Genomic DNA, 16,926 nt, shown 5'->3' with positions numbered 1-16,926 from the left:
GTGAACTATGAACTCGGCGATATTGTCCACAATAGAAGACAGCAAAAGCAGTTCAAGGGAGTGGATCCTCTGTGAACAGCGAAGACGGCGACGCTGTCCACAGTTAGGGAAAAGGAAAAGAAGTTCAAAGAGATGCATCTTCTGTTAACATGTGAAAGAATAGAAAACATATTTCAATTGGAGAGAACGCATATGGTTCGTGTTACAGTGAAATGAACTAGTACGTTTAACTGTAATACCCCGTGCTTTTATTCAGTTAAAGGAATGGAAGCAGTCCCATGTTTAGTTGCGCGACCCTAGGTTGCTCTGATCAGATCATTTGGGTCGCACACTGGTGGCGTGGTGCAACACAAAATACAGGGTCTGGGAAACGCTTGAGTTGCACGATGGTCTGGAGAATTGTCGCACTACGGTCTGATCAGAGGGCGAAGTCTGGGAAGTGGTCTGGGCAATGGTCGCGCTTCGGTCTGAGGGCAAAGTCCCACTATAGTCTGATCATAGGTCGCACGAAAGTCTGGACAATGGTAGTACTACAATCTGATCAGACACCAAAGTCTGACCACAGAGCATTAACTGACAATATTTATTTGACTGCAGTTTCTTATCACTGATTTTGATGACTCAAAAGAAAAGTTGCAGGCACTTCAAAATGACTTTATGTTTTTATTTTTATCAATTAGTTTTGTCCTAACCTTAAGAAGATATACCAAAATATTAAACTTTAAGTTGAGTAGTACGTAGGTTTGAATTGAATAATTTAAACAGATAACAGCGGATTATAACATGTATTCAGAAATAGATGCGACCAAAAAGACCTCTGATCAGACTATCGTGCGACCCAAATATTTAGTCTGATCAGAGGTCTTTTTGGTCGCACTATGGTCGCACAATTTCTTGGGTCGCACTAAGGTCTGATCAGAGGGCTTTGGGTCGCACAATGATCTGATAAGAGGGCAAAGTCTGGGAAATGGTCTGATCAGAGCGGTCTAGGGTCGCGCACCTAAGACTGGGGTGCTGTGGAAGATATTTTTGTTTAATTGTTTTGCTTTGACACAAAAGGTACGTTCCCACATTTCTGCTAGTTCTATTTTCGACAGCGTTTTAAGTGTTTCATTGTTTCATTTTGTTCTCATCGGATTTGGTTGCCTTATTGTGGTCGATCAGCTTTGGTGCTCAGTACTTATTTAATGACTATTATATTTAAAAAAATATTATATTTTACTATTGAACCAATCTGAAAACGAATTGATTATTAACAAGCGACTTTAAATATTTTCTTTTGAACAATGATATGCTTTTATGCAATCTGGTAGTAACAGTTTATACTAACGTATTCACTATGGTCCCATAAATCTACATACAGCATATTTTCCGCTTTTGAAGCATGAATCGTGCTTCATATGCATGAATTGCATTAAGGTATGAAAAAGGTGTGAAATTTAGAACTTTGAACTGAAATTTCCTTCTCATTTTCTCCACTTAAACAGTAAAGAAGGTAAAACTGCTTTTTTTCATTCACTGCTTGCCAAGTTGCTACGCTACGAGATTTGCATTTTTGTGGCAGAAAATCTCAAGACAACTCAATTTGAAATCAGGTTACATTGGAATGTATGCATACATAAAAAACCTGAAAAACAACAGTTTCGAGACCAAAAAAGTGCGGAAGATTCCCAAAACTGTCAAATTAGTTCATGAAGACTTAAAAGATCCCAAAAACCCATTGTGGCATATTGGAGTGACTCATTGATTTCTCTTGCTCCAGAGGCACAGCTAGACGGTTTATCAAAAAATATGGTGTTGTTTCCAGAAACGCTGCAAGAAAAAAAATTTGCAGGGAGAAGCAAGTATTTTTGCTCAAAGTGGTTTGTCAAAATGCTCAAGAAGCACTTCTCATTCTGGCAGAATGTTGTTTTCACTGATGAAGCTAGTTTGCGCCTCTCTAGTGACGGGATTGTTCGAGCTTTTCTACGAAATGCTACAAGATATCGGAGAAACGATCACTAATGTTTTGGGGTGCAATACAATTAGATGAACGGAAAATAATTGTTAGGCGTCAAAACAAGGTAAACGCTGTCAGTTTTTTTAAATTTTTGAATAATTACAAAGAAAATGCATTTTTTTACCTTAATTCCTTAATTTTAAACAAAATAATGCTTATGTGCATAAATCGAGGATCGTCGCTAAATATTTCCAAGAAAAGAAGTGGAAGGTACTAGATTGGACGGCCGGCATACAGTCGAGATCTGAGTTCGATTGAAAATATATGGACGCAGCGATTATATTTGGAGATATGAGTTTGATTGAAAATATTTGGACGCAGCAAATATATTTTGAAGCGGCGATTACGAAAACACACAGTTTTTTGAAAAAAATTATTGGAATAAATATCCAAAAATTGGAACAAAATTGACGCAGATGTCGTCAGAAACCTGACTGTAAACTATACAAACCGTCTTCTGGACATTAAGAAAACTCATGGTGTAATGACGCGTTATTAGAGAAGAAATTTGATTTCAACATGTTTTATTATCTGATGTTTGTAATGGTATTTAAAAAATCTTCAGGTGTACGGAGCGTTTTGGTATCATTGTGTAATTTGTTTTGTAGGAAGTCCCAAACTAATCATATATATCTGTGCCAAAAGGCAATTCCCCAATATTTTTGATGATGAGTTGCTTGCGATCAAATGGTAGCAGATGCTTATTGTTAACAGGTATTTTTATATCGTTGTGGACCTCAAATTGTTACTTCCTATGGCGACCATTGTCATTTGTCGTCCATATTTTCCGACAGCTGTTGTTTAACTGAGTTGAACTTTTTCAGAGTTTCAAATCTTTTCGTCAATTCAAAAGGGTTTCATTTTGGAAATTTTTATAAAGCATAAGTCAAGGATTTCTGAAAAATCAGCCGGTTGACAATCTATTTAACTGAATATAATGGCAGTCGTCCAAATGGCTTCAGCTGACGAAAAATTTGGTTGTTTCAAGAATTTTTCCACATTTTTTTTAAACAATGGCCTCTGCTGTTGTTGCCGATCGGTGTATTTATAGGCTGTAATGGATATATCCATCGAAACTGATTAACAGCAGAAAGCAACAAGCCAATTGGATAAATAAGTATTTGACGCCTAAGTGAATAGTTTCTTTTATAGTATCAAACGTAAAGTAAGCATCCTGTCATTTTTAGCAATCCGATCAGGCCAATGAGAAGGCACAGAGCAGAAAAGGAAGCGACAATTATACTGCCTCCAGAATTTTGCAGGACAAAGTTGTGCACAAAAACTAAACTTTAATTAGTTTTTTTTCAGCTGAAAGAAGAAATAATCAACTTTTAAAAATGAATAATATCAGGCTAACTATTAGAAATCAAAGAAATGGATTTTTATAAGGTCGCTGTCTTTTTTTACGACTCGAAGAATTGTATTGGTGGAGCGCCTTTTTTGATCGGTGATTTTGCTGGAGTGTATTTGAAACAGTGAGTGAAAAGCGCAAAAACAAAGTATTTAGGTCATATTTTGTTCATGTCAATTATTGCTCTTTTTCGCTCGTGTCGATTATTTGAGAGAGAGAGCAAGAAAAGTAGGCGTGAAAACATTTTCACTGAGCGAGCGGATATTTTTGATCAGTTGCGGTTTTTTTGAAAGCAGTTTTTATAGCATTAACTCCAAATTTTTCAGTCAAAAATGTTTTGCTCAAATATCTAAATTGGTAATTGAGTGTTTGAGAGCTTTTTCGAAGCGAATTTTACACCTTTGGTGTCAATTGTTAGCTTTTTTTCCATTTTGCCTTGTTATAAGCTTTTTCAGCAATTTTTCTGTTCTTATTCAATTTTAATAGCATTTGGGGTCTTTTGTAGTTAAATTTTGGTCTTTTCCATTATAGCCCCTCCTAGCAAATTATAGCCCCCCATTTTGGTATATTAACCATGATTGGGGGGTCTATAGGTTATCTGACCACTAGGCTGAGGGCGCTATAATGGTAAAGACCCGTTGAAATAAGTTTTTCTAACACTTTTGTTTGTCTATCAAATTGATTAGAAGTAATTTGGTTAACTTTGATTCGTTTTTTATCAGTTTGATTAACTTTCAGTTCCTTTGTTAACGAAAATTGAGTAAATTTGGGCAATTTTTTCGCCAGTTTTTGGCTGTTAATAAAACTGTTTTTTGCCTATTTCTTCCAATTTTATGGTTCTCGTCGTCATTTCTTGAACATTTTTTTTATATAAGATGAATTATGTAGGTATTTTTATACTAAAAAGACTCTTGATAAATAGACAAGATACTTTTCATTGAATTAAGTTGTAAAAATTTCTAATTTTATTCAGGTAACTTTCATCTTTGCTTTTTTAAGTTTTTAAAAAAATATTTCTTTGCAATGTATAGTTCTGATGACTGATATAGCAGGAACATTAACTTTAAATTCTCCATAAAGATGTTTCAAGGTAGAATTTTACCGTTGTAGAGAGCTTTTCGAACTTTTATTTCCGTTTTACCAAGTCTCATCTGTACTTTTGTGGTCGCAACTTGATGTAATTTTTATCAGAAGCCTTTTGTCATTTTGTATTTCATGTAAGTTTTCCTCTTATTGCTTGAAAAAGTCTAGTGTAATAAAATAGGAGGTGCTCCAGGTCAGTGAGGATTGTGAGGTTTCTACTCCGGGTGGTTTTCGGAATCCTTTTGGCTATGTTTTTTTAAAGATCTGCTCGCACATTTTGATGACTTTTGAAGTCAAATTTAAGCGATCATTTTTGTCACGCCAAAACAGGAAGTGGGGCAAAAAAGCGAGTGGTTTTTTCGGCTTGATTTTGTGTCGCACTAATTTTGAATTAGAGTGAGAAAACGGTGTTTAAGCAAAAATTTTCTTTCTTGCTCTTGATTTTTATGTTAATATTAGGCATTGTGACAAAGATTTTTGCCGTTTTTTGATTGATTTTCCGTTTTTTTTTTCAAAATGGATTTTCAAATATGAATTCATAGTCCATTCAAGGTCTAGTTTTTTGTTTAATCGATGAAAATTTTGTGTTTTTTTGCGTCAATTGGGTGCCAATTTTTTGCGTCAATTTTGCGTCAATTGGGTGCGTCAATTTTTTGCGTCTGTTGTGTTTTTTTGCCTCAATTGGGTGCCTGTAAAGAAAGAAACACTTCACGCATCGTGACTCACAGCATCGTGACTGCACCTCTAATTGCAACAATGGAAACAGATTAAATCGCGGCTTGTTTGTGTTTTCACGAACGTTAATGGAAATCTTTCCTGAACATCCCATTGGATCCGTATAGACCAAATTTCTGCTACTCAGCTGCGTCATGTGCACAACCTCAAGGCCACATTCGCCAAGGCAAATTTCAATATTGGTACCAAACACATTTGTGTTACACGCGAATTCTATTATATATATAGATGAAAAACCAGATTGATATATTCTCAGAATCTATTCAATTTCTACAGCGCATCCCTGTGAACTAAATTCATCAGGTGGGGGATGAATGCACTAATGCAGCTAAAATTCCCGAAGTGTATTTTTCGTTTTTTTAATACTACATGATCAGTTTTATTGCAGAGAAGCATGCCTTTTATCATATTGTTCTAGATCACGTTTAGCTGTTCACATTCGTTGCTAATAGTTTACAAGAAAATACCTTTTTGTCAAATGCTCAGTTTCCAAGTTACAGGTAGGGGTAAATTGTTTAAAAAATTCTGCAGAAAATTTCGATCGGCAGTAGACATTTTGGGTATTTTGTTTATCACTGGTGCAGGCTACCTAACAGATATAACCGAAGAATATAATGATGGAATTTCACTTCAAGCTTTAATCTTCCTAAGTCCGCTTTTATTCCAAAAATCCACAAATATTAGTTGGGACCTTCAAGATTTAAGCTCCATTTGCGTGGACAAAACATTTTTTAAAAATAAGTTCAGAAGTATCTTAATTTGCGAAAGTCAGAAAAAATCACAAAAGCTGCTAAATTTCAAATTTTTTAACTTACGAAAATTGAGCCAGGAGAATCGGTAAAATCCGTTTGCACAAAATGCTCCGAGCTAACCCGACCCTTTTTTATCTTATTTCTCTATCGTATGAGGAGAAGTTTCATAAATTCATATGGTTAAAACAAACAAGTAATGCATAAAAAGTCGCTTTAGGTTTAAACGGCTGAAAACACATGTTGCCGCAATAGAGCAACGACGAGATTACGGGACAATACAAACGGCAAAATAAAATAACAACAAAAATTATTTACGACCAAAACTCAATGTCTATCTTTTTTACAAAACAAAAAATTTAATAACAAGGTTACAATAGCATCAGATGAAAAATCTAAACTGAAAATCTGAACTGTACTTCACTAGCAAAATAAAGTGACATCTTAATGAGACTAGGTAACCAGTAGACAAAAAAGAACAAAAAGTTAAAGAAAACGTTTTTAATTTTCGAAAAAAATTCTCAGAAATCACTAAAGTGGAATCAGGAACGAATAAATTGTTCCAATTACACCTCCATTGGAACTCATTGAGGTCTGTCAATTTCACGAATGTGTTAAACGACTATAAAAACAAAAAGCTAAAAATAAAACTTCAAAAAACTTTTGAGAGAAAACGGTGCCTAAGACGTTAAAAGAAAAATCTAATCCCTTAACCAAAACCTTAATCGAAACCATTAGACAAGTTCTCTTGCGCTTTCTACAAATATGTTTCCTTTAATATAACATATAACTTCTTCTGACAAAGTAATGATTTGCCAAAGTAATAAAACAAAACAATAACCCCCAAAAAAAGCCAATTTGCAGAAAAAATGAAATTTTGCTGTACCAAAGCCCCCAAAAACCTTTTTTTTTTAAAAAAACATTAAATCTCAACGAACATCAAAATTGAAACCACTAGAAACAGGGTGCGAGCTCTGTTACCGAGAATGAGTTACACATTTTGAGCCTCTGAGAGTTTCAAAGCTCTGAAATCCATTTTTTTCCATAAATGAACTATTTTCTAAGGTCTTAACAACCATAACCTTTACACTTTCAATTTTAAAAAGCTAGATAGAATAACCTGTGACTTAGTAGGCAGCTAAATAAACAACGAACGCCGGCAAAACTCGAAATTCAAGCAATTTTAGGCAAACACAGTGTTGAAACTATAAAAATGAGTAGCGTCTTTCTGCAATTAGTATATACGTTTACTGCGCCTCCTTGGCGAATGAAGGCTATCTTTCAAACATTGGGCTCTCATTCGAAAGCATTCTGGTCTTACATTAACTCAAAAAAATTCGAAAAGGCGAAAATATTTAAAGACGCACTTTAGTGGGCTCAAGCAATCTCTGATATCTTGGAATTTGAAAATCCTCGGCGGGGCCAAAATTCAGTTGATAAATAATGATGAATTTTGGGTAAATATCGAAACAATGGCAGAATTGAAATGCAGACCACTCTCGGAGGAAGCAGAAGTAAATCTTGCCCTCTTTTTTGTTTGAAATCCTTGTGTAGGCAATTGTCAAATTTATAAGGTCGGCAAATTCATACAGTTTGCTATAGAAGCTTAGTTGCTGCCATTTTTTGCTGCAAAAATGCCAATTATCATAAAACTTGACCGCAAATTTAAGTAAAAAGTCGGAATAAACATTTCAGTAAATTTTTTGTCTCTTTGGTACACCAACTATCAATTTCGTCAACAATTTCAACAAACAGTTTTAAATCAAAAACCCGAAAACTTGAGCAAAAAACGGAAAAAGTGAACCAAAAGAATGAAAATCAGTCTAATGTGCACAGAACTTTAAAGTTCGATAACTTTGTTGAAAACTAAAACGAAAATCTATTTTTATATTTATTCTACGTTGAACAGGCTCTCTAATGACACCACTCAACTTTCTACGATGAATGTATCGATTGGCCAAAATTGACTGAACAAAAAAACCCAGTTAGACAAGTAGTCCCCCCTCCCGCTTAAGTGGGTCGGAACAGTAAGCTTTCGACGCAGTCAAATCTGCCCATGACGATTTAGTTGCCTCAACATTGTATTGAATAGAATTGGGCAACTAAACTACGATGTCGCTTATTTTGTGTTTTTCATAAGTTATTCGGCGAAATTTCTGGAACCTGAGTGCCAAATCAAAATGAGGCTATAAAATTCTCATAGTCATTGATGAGATGTCCACGGCTCACCTCCATCTTATATGAGGTATGTTAGAAGGAGTCAATGTAGGGCCAACTTGTGTACTTGAATTAGACTGTCTTAATTTGCAGAAAGGCTTGTAAAAATATATTTTTTTCTAACAAAATATGAACAAAGCATCAATAGTGTCGGGATCAGTAGATTGAAAAGGCTCCGAAAAACTAAACAATCTGCAATGAAAGAGTGAACAGAAAAATAAACATAGTCAACAAAATACTATTAATATAAACAGCTAAATGTCTATAATATCCTTATAGTTTATATTAAACGAATACAGCTTCACAGCCAACATATTTCAACCTAAATTCACAAAAGGACATAAGTTATTCAGAAGTTTCTCAGCAATTTCACCACTGAAGACTACGACTGTCGCTCGCCAAAAACAGTCCCGAAGGTTATCCTTGTTGAGCTTCATTATCCAGAGAAAGATAAATCTCGTTCCAGTTTACATTTTGTGATCATTTTAAATTCTGAAATCGTCCTGACTTGATTGGGATCCCTGAATCGCGTGACCAAATAGCCGGGATATCTGAATATCAAGACTAGGCATTAACATCGGTTGAGTTGGTAAACGCTGAACTTGTATTTGTATGTTGGGCGGTTGTTGAGCTTTCACTACTATTTCGAGAATCGTCGTCGCGGTTGATTCCCCGATTCAGTGGATTCGTGCTCTGGGTGTTGTCGGGAACCAGATTGGTGGGACTCCTTCTGTTGTTCGGACTGTTCGTGGTCTCGAGCGCGGCAAGGTTACTTGGGGCATGTGTATGCAAAAATGATGGAGTTCCCATCGGAGTCGTACTCACACTCTCTCTTGTCTCTTTTGATTGGCTGGGGTTCTGACCAATCAGAGGGAGCTTGATGTTGTTTGGTCCGTTTTGGATGGCATTGAGTGATGATGGCATGGGAGGTCTGGCGAGGTCTCCGTTGGCGCTGTTCGGATTAGTTGCCTGATTAGTATTGTCAGTAGTTTGTGGTTGCTTAACAGGTGAAATGTTGGAATTGGCGTTCGTTGATTGGCCTGCTTGATTTGTGGGCGAAAGAGAGGGCTCTGCAACTGACGTCACTCGGAACCGAATGGTCTGAAAGAGGTATATGGTGTCAGTTTAAAATGAGAATATTCTATTAAAGGTTCGCTAATAATAGTTATATTCTGTATAAAAGCGAATTCAGACTTTAAAAAATAAAATGATCTAACTAATAGGAGATTTTCAGAGGTTTCTCAAATAAATGCCTGAATTTAAATATAGGCAAATTACAAAACTTGACAGAATAAACTGCATTATTTCTCAAACGTTTGAGGTAATTTTTGAGATTATAATATATGGTTCCCATCGACACAGATGGTTCCCGTCAAAACATCACCAACCTTTTTGTACAAAAATTGGCTGCTCTTGTCAAAATGTTTCCTTAAAAAACACAGAAGCTAATAATTTTAAAAAAAGAGAACAAATTGTGCAAAATTGCTTGAAGTTTCTTTATAGATTTATTATGCCTTTGTTTGAGCAGTCAACCAATTTTCTTTTTTTTGGCAAATTGCCATTTTCAAATAAATGAGAACTTTTGTGCTGTGCTGAGAAGTCTCTTCGGTACAATTTAATATTTTCAATCGTGTCGAAAAAATTCCCAGCTTTTGGCTATGCTGTACTAAATATACTGAGATACTAACTTTTAAAGCCAAAATCACTACTGGGTAATTTGCAGTTTTGAAAAAAACCCACCGAAAAAACACCCAATTTTAAATATGAAAACAACACTCCCAAGAAAGTAAACTCCGTTCTATTGATAAAAAGCTGAGCATTGGGCCATGCTTTGCGACCTGTGGGACTTGATATGAAACCATGACTACCGATGTTCATGATAACTATGCTCTATGCTAACCAATGTTCTGTGCTATTCTATGATAACATGGGGTTTATTTCCGTCTTTTTCTCCTGGGAGTTTATTTCCTAGACCCAATGAACACACTGTAATGATTCGCAGCAGAAATGTAGCAAAATTGCAGCAGACCTATCTCCGAGACAATCTGAGGGGGGGGGCAAAGGTCATGAGTGATCAATATTACGGGAAAGGGCTGTCGGGTAATCAGAAACAGATTATCAATTAGATATTCGATATTGGGATTATATCAGTAAAAACACCACCACAAAAACCAATTGGGTTGTAGGCGTGCTTTTCAGAGGACACTTTCATTATTCTCCTTCACCAAGTTGCTTGATGACATACCTTTTTATCATGACTGCTCATTCACATCGAGCTGAAATGATTTCAGACAAACAAAGAGAAAACGGACGAGCTTTGATGTTGTTTTGACAAGCTTTTGTTTAGAGAACGTTTCAAAAAGCCGCGTTTGTTTTGCATCCAGATCAATTATATAGGTTTGTTGTTTCGCCTCGTGATTAAGGATCGACCGAAACATGATTATTAAGTACATTTCCAAAATATCGAAGCAACTTCAAGGACAAAATGTCGCGCCAATTTCTACCATTTCTGAAGTTAAGATCTCTTCGCTCTCTGATAGCGATTAAGTATTATTTTCCTCAGAAGAGCTTGAGCTTGGACGACCCCTATGAGATTTAACCAATGAAGAGTAGTTTAAGTTGAGCTTTGAACGCGTTCGTGAGCGGCACTTCTTATAACTGTTATTATTGTCGTAATTTTTCAAACACGACGCGAACACTTCATCACATTTGCTCACATTTAAGTGTTTCTTATCATTTCCTGTGCCAACTCCCCCGTTGCTATTGTTGTCCTTGTTTGATGGGGAGTTGTTGTTGTTGTTTTCCTGTTCCAGGGGTATCTCTTCTTCCGGACTCTCTCCGTTCTGCAGTCTGTCCAGGTCCTCTGCAGAGTAGGGGAGGGTCTCGTGCTCGTAGACTGCGTCAAACAGGCCAAAGTTCACTACATACTGGCCTCGTTCTCGCTGGATCATTTGCCTGGAAAAATGCCCATCAAGTGACTTGGACGTTTGGTTTTAGAAGAACGCTGCCTATGATTAAGCGTCAGCTAAAATCTTATCCTCGTTACAACAAGAGCCTGTTATAGTAGCCAAAATTGCAACATTTTTACAACTGTTATCAAGTGTTTCTATAACAGGTTCTTGTGCATTTGCAAAACCTTTCTCATTAACGGCTTGCAATACATTTTTCCGAAACCTTTTGTCAATGATTAAATATGAAGTAGCATGAGCGCCTAGAATATCCACCCAGTAAGAGGGATATATGAAAAAAAGATATTATTGACTAACCAAACAAATATTTTTACAGGTGATAGAAGTGTGCGTGAGAGTGCGTGCGTAGGTGTCGGTGAGCGTGTACTAACCCAACTGTGGTATTAGCTGACTTCACATACTGCGAAAGAATTATAGAGCTTACAGGACTGGAACCTACTATGTCCATAACCGGGTCCAGTCATGCTACCTTTTGCATCAGACATGCTGCAACTGCAACTCTATCAGATTGGGTTATACCACAGGATGGGTTATTACAATAATATGTGTGTTCTCGTGCGTCTTCGAGTGTGTGTGTGCGAATGTAAGTGAGGTAGAGTAAGTTATTGTGACTGACTTGAAGTAGTGTCCCCAGAGTATCTCATCTGGAGTGTAGCTGGTCCTCATTTGGGTGGTCATGCCAGTCTGTTCCACTGCACCCTCCACAATCACTACTATCTCAAAGTCGTGTCTTGAGAATGTGCTCTTAGAGTAGCTGTAGAGAGGGGAGTGCTCAGCAATCTTGTGGCGAAGAAGGATTGGCGCTATTATCATGATCCTATCGAACCCTGAAACGTTCATAATTAATGGCCTTATTTGTCAATATGTTAACAGGCTATTAACACAGATGCATACACGTTCTCAATTCGCATCAAAACGACGTGAAATTTTATTTAGCCGATACCAAGTTGTCATGTTATCATTTTTTTGTTCCTAATTCTTGTCCCAAGTTAAGTCGTAGCACAAATAATATCAACTTTTACCATAACCCTGGTCGAAGTGGCCTCTGATCAGACCCAGCTTAATTGCAACCACGTTGTGTTTCAAGATGTGTCAGAAAATGAACTTTGCTACACAAAAAATCACAAAATCAATTGAGCTGCCTTGGCTATAAGCACAAACCAATTGAAGAAAAAAGAGCTTAAATTGAGATATCTTACAAAAAACTAGGAAAATATAATGTCCTCTTTATAAAAGTGTTCATGAAACAAACGGATAAAAAAACAGAAAAATCTGATTGATTTACTTGTTGCACAAAATCTTGTTTTTGCACTGTATTGAAACTCAATCTTGGACCAGCGGCAGTTTTGAGCAATATAGCCGGGATTTTGAGCAATGGTCTCGAAATGGCGTGGGACAGGGTCGCACAAGTGTTTCTACACTGGTCTGATCAGAGAATATTTTTGTCTGGAATGGACTGACCAGAGGAGTTTTCGAGCGCACAATAATCTGGACAGTGGTTTGATTAGAGTCTGATCGGAGGTCCTTTTGCTCTGAATTGTTATGATAACAGGTGTCTTTGTGCGCATTTCAAGGGCACATAACTCTGACCAGAGGTTACCTAGATCTTGGCCTGTCTGATGCGAAGTAGCTTAGGTCTAGCACCTCAACCGTCCCGGGAAGTTGGGTAAAAGGCTGATGAAAAGTAAGGCAGATGCAAATTCTAATCGAATGGTTTTTCGTAGTATGTAGCCAGACATGTCACAGTTTGCTCAATTTTTACAAGTACCATGAATGGATTTTTGCAAGATTCACAAGACAAAATAAAACAAAATTTCTTAACATTTTTTGAGAACAAATAGAGTCATTGTTGAAAAAACTATTAAATATGAACTAGAACATTTTTCTTGTATCATTTTGGCCTCATTGGCACCCAAGGAGCCCTGTCATTATTGAGATTAAATAAGACGACATCAAAAACACCAAAACGCGCGCGAAAACAAAAAATTCATTAACTTTTTGTAATAAGTGTCAAGGTCATAAAATGCTTTAGTTGCCCAAGTCGATTTCAGGCATTTGCAGTTATGCACAATTATAACACATGTGTGACATCTTTAAAGCAATTATGAGCCAAAAAAACTGAAAACAGAAATCATTTGTCACTGATCACTTGATCAAAACACAAAGTCAACTACATGAAAAAATCCCTATTTGTGAACAAACATCCCACTTTTTATGATAGTTTCAAGAAAAACACGCTTCGCACCTAATCACTTTCTTTGCTTTCTTGACAGCTCATGCATAAATAACATAATAAAACAAAAACCGACTAAAAACTCAATTTGACTAAATCCACATTCACAACCAATCAATGATCTATATAGACTATGTAATCCTTAAAAATATATCCGAAAAATAGAAGAGAAACAAATTGAGGATCAAACAGAAAATCAATAGACGAATGTTGATATTTTTTAGATAAACTAGGGGGGGGGGGTAAAAACGGGGGGGGGGGGTAGAAACTATAAATAAAAGAAACAAGACACAAAATAACAAAGTCTATTGAAATCTCAAGTTTAAATTTCTGTTTTCCATTTTTCTATTTTCTCTAATTTTCTTTTTTTCTCACCCAATTGAATTGTTCTTACGAGAGTATGTGTTTTTCTATAATTTCAACCACTAACTATTAACGCAACAGTGGGCAGAGTTTAAACGACGAAAAGCCCAAAAACAAAAAAGCACTTTACATGGTCATCATTAAAATATTTTAAAATATCCCCTGAGTAGGTTCACCTGCCTATTTTATTTAGACTAACGATTTGGCAAATAGACCTTCTACCCCGAGAAACATTAAAGAACAAAAATAGAATAAAAATTTCAAACACATGCCAAACTCAACTGCGAATAAAACTTATTCTTACAAAGAACAACATAAGTGATATTAGTAGAATCAAAAGACTAGAAAAACATTCAAACACGTTAATGTCATAGAAATCACTGCAGTGTACCTTACTGAAAAAATAAGGACTTGTAGAAACTTTCAATTACAGCTTAAATTCGTCCAAATTAGCAAAATGAAACAAAATAGCTCAAAATTGCAACTAAACATCTTATTAAAAAATAAACATGTCCAAGCCGCCAGCAAATGGACATTTAATTGAAAAAATTTGAAACACAATTTACTGCTGATGAAGTTTTAGGTGAAACTAAGAAATTGCTTTTGAAATTCTGCACGTGATAAACGAATTTGGTATCTTAGATCAAAATTTTCACACTTAATTTTGTCGCTTAGTTTTTTAGAAACCAGCATGAACTGAACCAACACTTTCTCTTCTCTCAACTTTTCGGTGTTTGCTCAACAAAAAAAGATCAACAAAGATTCCACACTTGCAATATTTCACTTTTACATCATGTACCACAACAATATTGCCGGAAGACTCAGGAATCGACTTGAAAATAAACTTGATCCAGACTCCAAGTAACAACTATAAACTGAACCAACCCTTTCAATACTTCAACTATTCAACCCGAATCAAAACAAGGTGGCATTTTTTTTAATAAGATCAAATTGATTTAATTTGAAATCACAGCTATATAAACTATTGTAAGCATGTCAAAAGATTACTGAAACTATTCCAAAGTCTAAATCAAACACAAAGCTCCCTGTAGACTTACAAAGTTGAAAAAGAGTACTAAAAGCTATAAGAAACGCTTCAAAGACGTCAAATTGACAAGAATAGCTAAAAATTGAACTTCAGGACTGCTAGATGGTCTTAAAATGTTTAAAACGGTTCTCAAACCCACGAAAATTGTTAGCATATTCCATAAAAATCAACCAGACTTAGAACAAATTTAATTTATTTTTTACTCTTAAATTTTCGATAAGAATGTTGATAAGAGAGTCATGAATTCGTAAAGTGCTTATCAAGTCAAAACAAGTAAAACCGTTTCTTGACCCAGGTAGAACCGTAAATGGTCGTTGACTATAGTGGTTTTCATTTATATTAAATTATTTTAGATTTAAAAAATTGTAAATGTCGGTTGTCTTCTGCACTTGTGCTATATCTGAGAAAGATATCAATAACCCGATTTAACCTGAAGAAATTTGCAGTTCTTGACCAGCTTTTTGAGCCAAGACAGTTCCACAACATCAGTTCAAAAGCTCTCAGCGGAGCCAAAAAATTTATTGGCAGAACAATGAGAGGTTCTGGAATACAGAAAAAATTAAACAAAACTTCTTTGTAATTTTTGCCGATTCAATTTGACAGAAAACAAAGATTTGTTTCATGCGTTTTGTATACTCTTAGAAGTGATAGGCAAAACATTTCAAACCCATTGGAGTCTAAGTTATTGTGTTTTAATAATTGAAAGAAAAAATAGGATATAAAACTTTTCAGCAAAAATACTGTTAGCCAAATTGGACGATGTTTACCAGAACCCAATATATGTGGATTCTTTTCCGCAGACCGGTGTCGTTAGAGGATAATATTGAAGTGTTTCCTGGAAAATAACACGCTTATAACACCCATTCAAATTTTACTAGTCGTGTCCTTATGGATTTAAAATTTAACCGAAAAAATGGGTTAAGTTTCGCTATTTTGATATCAGTTTTCGTGCGAAACTTTGTACCCAAATAAAATACTTTGAATTCAAAAATTTAGATTCTGAATTTTTTTCTTAAAAAAACTTTTGCAGCCCTCTGGTCAGAGCTCCCAGAATTCGGAAGACATTTCAAAACCGGAGTTTCGTCATTTTTCACAAACTAACGATGAAGATTCCACATTTTGGAATTGCGTCAATTCTTAACTTTGGCTCTGGTGTCAGTAAGTTAGAAGTCAGAGCCTTTTAATGACGTTAGCGGACATTAATAAAGATTTAGGCATAAATATGAAATGAATACTTATTAAGTGTTGTTACTATGCCCATAAAGAAGTTATTTAACTGTAAAGCAAAGCAGAGACAGTGCAGTACAAAACAACATTGATCACTCAAATTCGTTTCTCAAGATTAAAAAAGACTGTCAAAGAAATTCGGAGCAAACTTCTTCAAATTTCAGATAAAATGTTGGGAGATATTTGACTTAATCCTATGACGCCATTCTATTTTGGGCAAAAGAGATAATTGACCTATAGGTATTTAAAACGAAGGCTGAATTTCTTCTTAAGTGCAAGCAATTAAAAAGCTTCATACGTCACGGTTTTACATGACAATTAGCAAGCAAGGATATGATTTCATCAATAGTACATAGGAACAAATAGATCCAATTTATCTCATGCCACTTGACAATTTGTACAGGACTGTCAGAACTGCGATCACTGAAAACTATCATGAACATTCTTTTGCAAAAAACAGACAGTTTGTTTATACCACCATTTTTAAGCAACAATTGTTTATCGCTCCCTTGTATTTTTTTCAATCGTACAAAATTCAACTAATCGGGGTGAAAAATCTGTATTATGGAGAGAGCGTTTACTTGAAAATTCAACCAGTTTCATTTTACACAATGCAATTCTACTTAACTTGTCTTTCCCAATGCCATTATACCCAATGTACCTCAATATTTCCGTTCAATAATCGACTACAAATTATCAGTCGCTATTACACTTATGTTCATAAAAATATATGTGCAATAGCGACGGATAATTCGTAGTCGGAATATTAAAGGAGAATATCAAAGGGCTTTGGGTACAATGGCATTGGGTAAAATGTCATTGGGTGTAATGGCATTGGGCATAGTGAAATTAGGTATAATGGCATTGGGTATGATGGCGTTGGGTAAATTGTCCTAACACCGGAGTGACCACCTGATCAAAGTATCAAACTAAAAATAATTAGCTTTCTAAA

General features: G+C 35.6%; 2 protein-coding genes across 7 annotated transcripts in view; one reads left to right on the top strand and one right to left on the bottom strand.

The window, feature by feature from the left end:
• LOC142344587 (soma ferritin-like) overlaps positions 1–16,926 on the top strand; it is a 320,547-nt gene that overhangs the window by 67,000 nt on the left and 236,621 nt on the right. The window lies entirely within an intron of this gene.
• LOC142344586 (uncharacterized) overlaps positions 8,229–16,926 on the bottom strand; it is a 90,867-nt gene continuing 82,169 nt past the window's right edge. For all 6 annotated transcript variants that reach the window (XM_075396376.1, XM_075396374.1, XM_075396375.1 and 3 more), the window contains 3 exons: positions 11,720–11,930; positions 10,852–11,089; positions 8,229–9,235 (listed from right to left, as the gene is read on the bottom strand). In XM_075396376.1, the coding sequence (XP_075252491.1) occupies positions 8,699–9,235; positions 10,852–11,089; positions 11,720–11,930 (986 nt within the window). In that variant the 3' untranslated portion in view covers positions 8,229–8,698. The remainder of the gene's footprint in view (positions 9,236–10,851; positions 11,090–11,719; positions 11,931–16,926) is intronic.

The sequence above is a fragment of the Convolutriloba macropyga genome, chromosome 8, assembly GCF_964194025.1.
Source record: "Convolutriloba macropyga chromosome 8, txConMacr16.3, whole genome shotgun sequence".
In the NCBI taxonomy this organism is placed as follows: Eukaryota; Metazoa; Xenacoelomorpha; order Acoela; family Convolutidae; genus Convolutriloba; species Convolutriloba macropyga.
This window is presented reverse-complemented; position numbering and strand designations above follow the sequence as displayed.